Source organism: Mytilus trossulus, chromosome 14, assembly GCF_036588685.1.
Source record: "Mytilus trossulus isolate FHL-02 chromosome 14, PNRI_Mtr1.1.1.hap1, whole genome shotgun sequence".
Lineage (NCBI taxonomy): Eukaryota > Metazoa > Mollusca > Bivalvia > Mytilida > Mytilidae > Mytilus > Mytilus trossulus.
Window position 1 is genome coordinate 41,567,725 of NC_086386.1, and position 11,866 is coordinate 41,579,590.

Consider the following 11,866-nt stretch of genomic DNA (forward strand, 5'->3'; position numbering starts at 1 on the left):
ATCGCCTACCCATGTTAAAACCAAAATAAAGTATAGCTTGCATCAATTATTTCGATTCTGATTCAAACAGTTAAGGTTATTTATATGTCCGATGTGTATATGTGTAGCGCGTTTGTGTAGGTTCTTCCGTGAACCTCCCTTTTTTGTTAGTAAACAAGAAAACGACTGGCAATGTGATTTTTTAGAGGGTGGTTTTGGACAGTCAGAATGAACGGTTGTCAATTATGTCAATTTTGTCAATTATGTCAATTTCGAATTGCAACACATTACAGTCATAATAAATATGAATTAGTAACAACATGTGCATATTGTAAGAGTTTGGAATAGTTTTAAGTTTATGTTAATGAAATATATTAAATGCATAACAATTTAATGATATTCATTATTTAGTCAATATCCGCATCTGCAAACACTTCTTATTTGAGTTAGAGAATGGTTTTTTTTACAAAACAAAGAAGCACGGTATGTTAGAATGATCAATAGACATGGCTGTAAGCAGGTTTCTAGCTATAAGTTTTGTATCCAGGTTGTACAAGAAATTAATCAGATACACCATCATTGTTGTTTATTGTTCTTGTTGTTTGTGTTAGGAATATTATTTCAAAATTCCAGAAATGCTATTAGCTCAAGAACAAAAAATGTATAGAAAGGCTATGAACATCTATTAACAAATTATGATATTATTTTTACACAATAGGTTAGAATATCAACATACAATTTACAATTGACAAACAATCGAAAATCCAATTCAAATAGGCTTATCTGATTATGAAACATTAAATTGTAATGCTTGAAAGTCTGATAAATGAAATATCGGATTTAAATTAATTTTGACAAAACGATCATCTTCCTCGTCGGTCTTTGTTGTGAGGAATTATGAATAACATTTAAAATTACCAAAAAACAGGGGACTGTTGAGTAGCAATATGGTCACTGTTGGTCTTCTTCCGACCGACAGTAACACCGTCGTCAAAAAAGGGCGTGTAAAAAGATTTGGTATGATTCCAAAAGAGACAACTCTTCACAAGAGCCCAATATCGACCGACAGTAACACCGTCGTCAAAAAAGGGCGTGTGTTTAGTTGTGAAGAATGCATGTATATATATAAGAAAAAGATGTGATATGATTGCAAAAGAGACAACTCTCCACAAGAGCCCAAATGACACAGAAATTAACAACTATAGGTCACCGTACGGCCCTCAACAATGAGCAGCATTGTACAGTCAGATTGGAGACGTAACGTTCAATTCGATGCTTCGTGTAGCGATAGTTACAAGACCTCTGCACGTAAAGATTCCTTTCACAACTTTTTGAATGGTCTGTATGTGGCCTGCCGAAAGACTAAACTGTTGTTCCTGTTTAAAAATACTTAACTTAGAGGAAAATCAATTCGGAAAGTCCATAATGGCATGGCAAAATTAAAAAACAAAAACGATTTGACAAGATCTTTCATATTCCGGACTTGGTACAGGCTTTTTCAAATGTAGAAAATGGTGGATTTAACCTGGTTTTATAGCGCTAACCCTCTCACTTTGATGACAGTCTCATCAAACTCATAAAAAATGATGCGTTAACTAAACAGATATACCCTCTTGTTCAAGTGTTAGAGAGTCCAAATTGTCCTCTAAAATCCAACGTAATATTCAACGTTAACTTATACTGAACTGATATTGACACCTTTTTTTTATTTTACCGTTACTGTTCACATCTGTTAGGTATTTGGAAATGTATTTATTATTCAAAATACTAAGGATTTTCTTATCCTAGACATGCATGGATTACCTAATCCGTATTTGGCACAGTATATTTTTAGAATCTTGGTCCCTCAATGCTCTCAACTTTATATTTGTTTGGCTTTATGACTATTTTGATCTGGAAATCACTGACGAAACGCGTCTGGTGTATCAAATTGAAAGCCTGGTACCTTTGATAACAATAGGAAGATCAAGAGCTAAAATGCAAACATTAAAATATTCCAAAAAGGAAAATTATCTAAATCAAGAAATTGTCTCGAATGTTTGAAGAAAGAGAACAAAAACCAAAAGTACTTGCAGACTCATCTGTTTGAAACGAACTGACAATGCCATTAAAGACGTTTTACTTTGTTAGTCATACATAAATGTATGTCCTAAATTTTTACTAAAATTCCACAAAAAATTGGATACTGCTAGATTTATTCATTGAAAAGGAAAGATTTCGAATTTAACAGTTTTTTTATTCTCTTCTCAAGTTTGAATTGCACATGCATAGCATATACATAAACTGTAAACAGAAGAAAATAGACAGTTTTTTTCTCTATGATTGTATTTTACACACATTTTTATATAGAACAGGCAAGTATGAGTGTCAAATTGTCCTTGTTATTCAATTCACATCAACTTATATTCTTAAAAGAAGCACAAATAATTTAAACAATACAAATAATACTAATGCAGCAGTTACTACTGTTATTACTGCAACGCCTGGGTTGGAAAGATTAGGCACATATTTCCCGTTCTTGGTTTGACGATGCTCATAGTCCTGATCTGTTGGTTCTGCAGTCAAAACCTATAAAAGAGCATACAGTGGGCATATGAAACAACACGATAAAAACTGTTGCAAGTTATATTTAAAAAAAAAAAGGAAGAATTTCAACATTATTAGGAGATAAAGCTGCATAAATGTAAAACTTAATAAATTTTAAAGGAAAAAAAATGAAAATTTACCAATCTTAACTTTTTTTTTTAAACAAGTAGATTTTGTACGTGTCCGGCTGACACCACATGTTCTAAACTAATCAACAACTTGATTTTGAAGGATACAAATAACTTTAAAGCTCTGATTCAGTTGATATATTGTGTGGAATTTATAAGATTATTTATGGTTTTGAGGGGGAAATTACGATAAATACGAATTAAAAGTTAACGTCGTTCGGACAGTAAAGCGAATTTGACGCGCATTGCAATTCGAATTAAAACTTACCATCGAATGTAAAACGTTTCGAATGAGAATTTAACTAATTCGAATTAAGTGTGGTGAACACAGCATAATACAAAACTTAACAAAAATAGCATGTTCATTCTTTATTTAGAATTAGCAAACAAAAGCAAGAAATGAAGTATGGCGTGCAATGTGTGTTTTGTGTTTAATAACATTAGCGTCAAGTCGTATATGCCGCGATAAACAGATCACTATGAAAACACACAACTGTTAAAATAGGCCAGCCTGTAGTAGTTCACATATACACGTACATTAGAGATGTCAGAAAATCACAAATTCAAATTAATGCAATTTGAAAAATCTCACCTGTCCCATGAGCCGCAATACAGGTACATCTAAGGAAGGTATGATAGTATCTTCATATGTCATGTTCGGATCGATATCTGGACAGTAATTCTTGATTCTTGCAAAACGATTCTTTGGAATTCCAAGCGCCCTCATAAATTCTTTTTCTCTCTTCAAAACTTTTGGATCTCTCGATTTGTATTTGTCTGCTTGCGTTAGTACACCATATAAGGTAATATCTGAAGAAGAAAACAACAGTTATAATTTAAAAATCCCATGTTTTCATCAATCAAATAGCAAAATAAATGTAATAGTAACAGTAGAAAACTAATACAATTATTGAATCCTGTAGCTCTTATATTAGGTGGCGGCGGATTTGCAAATGAGTGTTTTGCAAATTAATGTCCAGTGTTTAAAAACAAATGATTTTTTGTGTCGGTATTTTGTCTTTTTGTTATATTTTCTTGTACAGGGTATCAATATGATGAGTAACTCCATTTCCAACTGGTTTTTGTGTTTTGCTCGTATGTGGGATTTTTACTTCCAGTCTAGAGGGACTAGTAAGCACAACAAACATATGTTGATCCCATCACATTTCTGTGTAAGTGTCATGCCAGGAACATGTCAACCAATAATTGTTGATTTTTGCTATCTTAAAGTGTTGCTATCTTAAAGACTTTTATATTTTTATCGTTATTGTATTGTAAAGCAGAACTTTTTATTTGACTTACGTTCCATATTTTGACAGAAGTGTGGGTTTTATAGCTCACTATACGTTATGAGTTGTGTGCATATTTGAAGGACGAACTGGGACCTGTAATTGGTCACAGCTGTGCCATTTGGTCTTTATAGATAGGTACATGTATGTCTGACCACCTGGAATCCTTCAAAAATGGCATTTCCAGTCTTACATTTGGTGGACCCACAGCATTTTTTTAAACTAACAATGTCACTGTACTTAATGTGTATAATGGTATTCTACAAACTTATCTTTCTTTATTCTTAATTGTTTGGATTATTTTAATTAAGTCTATAATTATGAATATACATGTAGCACAGAGAAGGTCAGCACACAGGTTCCGGGAAGTTTTAAACTACTACCTAGGAGTTCTAGAATTTTCCAAATTTTTAGAAATCATTAATTTTGAAATGAGCTATGTTGTTAAAAAGTCAATATGTTACAAGGGAAATGAAACACTCACCTCTCTCTCTGTTGGTTATATCAGTGATGGCTTCAAAAAGATGTTCTGGTAAAGGCTGGTCTGGGTTTGCCGAACAAACAACAACAACTCTATTGACTCGATGATGTTCTTCCCTATTTTCAATCACGAAATAATCTAAAAGATTCGGCATGCCTTCTTGCTTTGGAATTTTACCAAAATATTTTCCGCCAAAATACTTTTCATTGACAGCATTTACACCAAAATGTTGTCCATATTCTATAACATTATGAAGTTCTTCTCCTTCTTTCAGTTTTCCGCATAAAACAATGTTTAAAAGTTCTTTATTCAAAGGAGCGTCGTCGTCTTCAAATCCTGTCATATCAAGAAACGTTGGCAATAGATATTCATCTCTGTCTTTGTAGTAATCTTTCTTTTGGAAACTAAAGTATAGGGATAAATATTTGAAAAATGAATATTTCTTCGGATCATTCAGAAACCGGTTTGCTTGTGTGTTGTTTTGTGTGTTTATCTGTGTGTAGATTTTTTTGGTAGCTTTTTTGTTGGGTATTTGATTTATAACGTATAAAAAGAGAAGCTATAGCTGCAATATACATTTAAATAATGAAAACATAACAATTGAAATGCATGAACAGGTCGTTTTAAATTCAACATCATACGTGTGTTTTGACATTATGTACATAAAATTATATGCTTTTCGTCCTATAAAAAAGAAGATGTAGTATGCCAATGAGAAAACTCTTCATAAAATATCATTAGACACAGAAATTAACTTCTATATGTAACCGTACGGCCTACAATAACGAGCAAATCCCATGCCGCGTAGTCAGCTATAAAAGGCCTCGAAATAATAAATGTAAAACAATTCAAGGAAGAAAATCAACGGTCTAATTAATGTACAAAAACATAAACAAAAACAAATATGTAACACAGCAACGTACGACAAGCACTGCATTACAAGCTCCCGACTTTGGACGTGGCTGGGTACTTGTACATTCAAAGAAAAATAATGCCCAAAAGTACATATCTGAGAGTACTCGCAGTTCCTGACAGCTAGTTGAAATCCAATAATAGATAACTAATATGAAATCATGCATCTGAGACTTGTATACTTCATGTACATTGTAACACCTAGTACATACTTTTTGCTCGTCCTTAACATGCATGAAATTGTTGACAATTGTCGTAAGGTAAACACAAACTAGCCAATAATTATTAACCTTGAAATCATAGTTATTTTAATTAAGTCACTTTCGAGAGACATAATTCTTTGCAACCACTGGTTTGTGATTGAAATATAAATATATTCTGAGTCAATAGATCATATTAACTTGGTTTCACGTGTACATTTAAAAATAGAACATAACAAAATATTACAAACACAATACTGATGGTTCAACAGGTAGGTTTCAAAGCCCATGTTTTACTTTATAGTATCTCAAAGCGGTCCGATACCATGTTTTTGTCCGGTGGTTGGAGCCCCCTTTTTTGAACGATCAATGCATTTGAATGAAGACAAGTGGTTGGAACCCCCTTCTTTATCCTGGGTTGGGACCCCCTTTTTAAATGGCTGGATCCTCCCCTGCAAACAAATATATCAACAACTCTTTCCTTTTAAAAAAAAGTTGTATAAGCATTAATTTCATTACTCAAATATATAACCTTTTTAGTCTTCTTGTTACTTGCTTCCCTCTCCTACCGAATTCTCCATATCTGGCATGTTCTGACCAATGATCATGGCTGAAAGCAGCAAATATGGTATTAAGAAATGACGATTTTCCACATCCGGGAGGTCCAATGACAGCAATCACCAGTGGTTGTTTCCCTTGTCCTACCTTACCGGCTTTTCCCTTGCAATTCCATAGCAATTCTTGTTTACGATCAAAATGTTTGTCTTTTCTGGGATCTCTGGCGACATATATCTGATTATCATCTGAATCGCTATCAGAGAAGATAGGATTCCAGGAATCGCCCATCTAAAGAAGAAAACAATTGATGTTGGTGATAAAGTATGTAAACATTCTTCAATGCGTTCATTGACATTGTGTGTTTTCTTTTTTTTTTCCTTTTTAGCAATGGTGTAGTTATTTTTTTCTCGAATTATGAATTTAAAATGTTAAATGCCCTTTTTTGCGCTAATCTGAACCCTTTGTTAATTGTTCGTACGTTATATATTGTTTTTCTGTGTGCGTCTTTTCTTTCGGAGTTTGTTGATGTTTACTGATATAGTACGATCATGACGATGTTGTTCAATAAATGTTGTGTCCAATATGTTTGGTAATTCCTTTTATCGTACCTCATTTACATAAACAATTTCTAGGAATATGGTTGGTTAAAATCGTCCGCGTGGATACCGACGGTGTATATTTCATATTGGGTTAGCAGGGAGGCGGGGCTTATTTCATACACGGTTTGTAGTTGCGGTGCGTCCCTTTATATTCCATAATAGGTCCGAAGGGAGGCAGGGCTTATTTCCTACACGGTTAGTAGTGGTGTTACAATGTACGTCCCTTAATAAAAATAAAACGGTACAAAGAAAAAATCTTAAAGGTTTCAATAGAAGACGAAATTGATGATTTTGATTACAATAAATTCATAAAACACATTTAACTCTTACCAGTTGTTATTGTTGGCATATCTGTTTTTGCAGGATCAATGGAAGTAGTTTCTTTATAATGCTAACAGTATTGCAGACTTGTTCATTTTGATAGGTCACTAGTCTAAATTTCTCACTTAAAGATAGCCGGTCAGATGAATTTGTTACATGTATAGTGTGCTTCGCTCTCAAACCCATATGGAATTTACTGATCCCATATATACCGTATTAGGTCAATAGCACACTATATGTAACTAATAACAAGGGCGGATCCAGCCATTTTAAAAAAGGGAGTTCCCAACCCAGGACAAAAGGGGGCGGGGGGGGGCAACTATATGTTCCCATTCAAATGCATTCATCGTCCAACAAAAAGAGGGTTCTAACCCCCTGGAACCCTCCCCCTGGATCCGCTACTGAATAGTACCCCTCATTATATGCTAGTCCAATGGAGAAAGCATGTAAACATTCCGTCGTTTCTGTAAAAAAAATATTATTCTCTGCAGCAATAGCCTATCTGCAAGACTTGATTTACATACTAAATAATGCAACATGAAAAATACACAATAAACGAAACAGTAACAAATCATATTACCTTCGATTTGATAAGTGTAACTGTTGCAATGATAATTTCCAAGTTAACTTTACATAATACGGTAGAAAAAAACTTCACACATACAATGTATATTTTGAATAGGTTATTATAAATAAGGAGATGTGTACATATTATGCAACAACTACATGTACATGTATCACGATTCAATAAACGGTTCAAATGAATTGAGTGGATTGTCAGCTGTTTATTATGGAAGTACGTACTGTGCTTCTCCGGGAAATAAACTATAGTTTTATTAATAACAGTACTGTTATATAAATTCATTATCTATAATTTATAAATGAAAAATACGATAACTTACTTTTAGTCTACGTGTTCATCTAACTGCTATTTATATATTGTTTATAAATGCACAAATTAATACACTTCCGGGTCAAAGTCATTGCAGGTCAATGAGATATTTATATATCTTTGATAGAAGAATATGTACATGTGCATGAATGCACTCGAAAAAAACACAATAAAGTATCTAGGCGTTACTGAAGAATCGATACTTACTTTGTAGTTTTATTTGATTGACCAGATTAAGTATGTGTGTATTAAAACTAACGTAAATTTAAACAAGATAATTTAAGACCAGATAAGATATTTTATCAGACTATGAAATTTAAACAAACGGATTGCTATGAAAATACTTTCACAAAATGAATAAACAATAAACAATACAAATTGATATATAACATTTACAGGAAATATAAAAGTGCTAGACGACATGTCTCCCCTTTTAAATTAGCAATGATTATGTTTAAAAGATTAATGGTGATAAACTCGATTTTGTTCATTCATATCGGAATAAAGGACCCGTTTCAAAGTATCCAGCTATTCTCATCCTGCAATTATCTTTATAAAAAGCTATCCTGCAATTCGTCATCTTGCAATTGCGAATTGAAAACTACATGATTTTAATTTCTTTAAAACTTATCTGTTTTTCACTTTTTTTGTTCGAAAACAAGATTGATATAGAAAATCAAAGATTTGTATTTCCCATTATTACAATTTAAACATCTGTGCTGCAAGATGTTGAGTCTTGTGTGTAAATGATTATTCACTTTTAAATAATTAACCGGTAATGATTATCCATATTTTTTTGTTATCCTTATGACCGATAATTATGTTCATATCTTATAGAATTTTAATCAGCGTGTAGGAGGCATGCGCATCTGTATTGATATCTGTCATATTCTGGTATAGTATCGTTACTTACAAGTTAACCATTATATGCCTTGAAGTTCATTGAAAAAATTTCCACATTGAATTAAAATATGTTACTAATGGTACTGGGAAGATCCTTAACACATTTTTAGTTATACATTTGTAAGTGAACAATTACTACCACTGGGTCGATGCCTCTGCTGGTGGACTATTAGTCCCAGTAGCCAGTACTTCGGAACTGGCATGAAAATACGGATTTTTTTGTGTTATTTAAATTTGCTGTTACAAAATATTAGAAATTATTATAAATTCAGGAATGTATCTCCCTCATACAAAGCTCGGATTCCTTTCACGGATTTGGCTACTACTTTTTGGACCTTTTGGATTATAGCTCTTCATCTTTTATATAAGCTTTGGATTTCAATATTTTGGTCACGAGCATGACTGAAGAGACATGAATTGTCGAAATGCGCATCTGGTGCAAGAAAATTGGTACCGTTAATTTTATTTTATTCTTAGTAAGAAATTTACCATTTCAAGGAAACATAAATATAGAACAAACAAATATTTCATGCATGCCGGTTCTCGGACACTTTATCGCATACTAAAATCAAATTATGCAGAAATGCATCTAATGTGATCCTTTTCTAATTCTGAGTTTTTGCAGCTAACCCAAAATCTAAATTGTGGAACATATTGTATCGGAATCATTTGTCAATCCTTACAATCTTCTTCTTCTTTACGTAAATATCCCCATCGTTGGGGATCATTTTGATATTTAATTAGTACGCAAATGGATAAAATGAAGAACAGAATAATAAATATAAATATTTTTTTAAGAGAAAAAAATCTTGCTTGCCTTCCAATATGAACTGTTAGGTAGATAACTTTACACTTCACTGATTACAAGTGAACTGATTTTATAATATTAGTTTATGATTTAATTGTGCTGGCAGCCATATTACATACGTGTACTATGTTAGTTTCTTAACACGATTTAAAAGTTTTGTGTTTAATGAAATTTATATCAAACGCAGTTAGCACCCTCTCCTTTACCCGCTATCTTCGATGAGGGTTTACAGTTAGATGTTCAACGACTTACTACTTAAGATGACAGAAACCAATCCATGCCGTACAGAGAGACGTAGTAGTTGGCGTACCCGCGTTAACATGCCTCCAAAACCATTGTCTATTATGGGGAGTGTCATGCCGATTAACGTCCGAGGGCTGTATCCTAGGCTGTTGGGTGATACGACCTTCATTTCACTGCCTCACGGCTTTGGTCCTGATAACGCTTCCTGTCATCTTCTGAACTACGTCCGAGATCATCTACCAGTACTCCATCATCGAGGTTAGCGGGCTGCCAAGCTGACCAAACTGGCCCTGAAAGCAGCCGTTGTGAAGTAGAGAAAACAACAAAATAGTCAAAAAGTAAAAAACAACTCACCAAAACCAAGATGGCGGCCTCCATTCGGCGTCCTTTGCTACCCGTTCCTGACCCACGGCACAAAATATTTAAATGCTCACCAATCGTCTTCGGGCACCGAGCCGACCGTGCGAGGGCTGAAAAGCCAGTCAAGGTCGTTAAACACTTCCATATATATGTTTTGTACAAATTGCATTCTTGCCTAATGAAGGTAACAGAAGGAAGATTGCTAACCTTTCTCATGCATTGGTAGATAGTGGTGTCTTAGTTGGACTGTATGCATTTGCCTTGTCACCGCTCGGGGTTAGAATTGATTTTACAAGAAAGGTAAGTGGGAGAGTGAGTGAGAATGATGAGTGTGTAAGTGAGAATGATGAGTGGGTGAGTGAGAATTATGAGTGAGTGAATGAGAATTATGAGTGAGTCGTGATTGGATTGAATAAGTGACCGGATGAGTGTGAGAGAGAGATAGAGAATGGACGAGTGAGAGAGAGAGAGAGATAGAGAATGGATGAGTGAGAGAGAGAGAGAGATAGAGAATGGATGAGTGAGAGAGAGAGAATGGAAGAGAGAGAATATATGAGTGAGAGAGAGAAAATTTGGATGAGTGAGAGAGAGAGAATATGAATGAGTGAGAGAGTGAGAATGGATGAGAGAGTGAGTGCGAGAGAGAGAGAATGAGAGAGAGAGAATATGAATGAGTGAGATAGTGAGAATGGATGAGAGAGTGAGTGAGAGAGAGCGAATGAGAGAGAGAGAATGAGAGAAAGAGTGAGAGAATGAGAATGAGAGAGAGAGAGAGAATGAGAGAGAGAGAGAATGAAGAGAGAATGAGAGAGAGAGAGAATGAGAGTGTGAGAAAGAGAGAATGGATGAGTGAGACTGTGAGAGAGAGAATGGATTAGAGAGAGAATGGATGAGAGAGAGAGAGACAGAGACAGAGCGAGAGATAATGGGTGAATAAGAGAAAATGGGCAAGAGATAGAAAGAAAATGCCTGAGTGAAAAGAGAGAATAACTTAGTGAGAGAGAATACATGAGTGGGAGACGGAGAGTTTGAGAGAGAGAGAAAGTACGGGATTGTGAATGAAATAACAGTGAGAGACGATGAATGCTGAAGTAACAAAGGTAGGTGCGAATCAAAATTAGTTAGTGAAAGAAAACATAAATAAGGTAAAAAGTCTGCAAATCATACGTTTGGCTTGTTATCAATGATAGACACCGTTATGTAATTCTAATTTTTAAAAACTGTCTCAAGAAAGAGATATATACTGTGGACTAATTGACTTAAGTACTTAGTATGCGTAATTAATTTTCAAATTTTATTACTGACTGTGGCATGTATCTTACTCATTGTTCATATACGATTCCCTATAGTTGTTAACTTTTGGTCGAAAGTTGTCTTACTGGCAGTTCTACCACATTTTCTTATTTTCATAAATATGCATAATTTCGTTCCGGAGAGTATTTCTTCGATTTTAATGATCTATATTAAACATTTTGTTGAAGAATTGAAGTCTCTGGTGAAGAATTGTCTTATTGGTAATTATACCTCATTTTATTATTAAATACATGTTCTATAATTTTGTTTCTGAAAACATTTCTTCGATGCAAATGCTCGATATTTGGAACACT

At 34.0% G+C, this 11,866-nt stretch overlaps 1 protein-coding gene across 1 annotated transcript; it reads right to left on the minus strand.

Annotated features, from left to right (window-relative positions):
- Positions 1-2,340: 2,340 nt before the first annotated feature.
- LOC134696196 (uncharacterized) lies at positions 2,341-7,699 on the minus strand. The gene is made up of 5 exons (XM_063557864.1): positions 7,634-7,699; positions 6,108-6,421; positions 4,467-4,867; positions 3,286-3,503; positions 2,341-2,547 (listed from the first exon to the last, which is right to left on the minus strand). The coding sequence occupies exons 2-5, from the start codon at positions 6,419-6,421 to the stop codon at positions 2,380-2,382; spliced, it is 1,101 nt and encodes a 366-aa protein (XP_063413934.1). The 5' UTR covers positions 7,634-7,699; the 3' UTR covers positions 2,341-2,379.
- Positions 7,700-11,866: the final 4,167 nt, after the last annotated feature.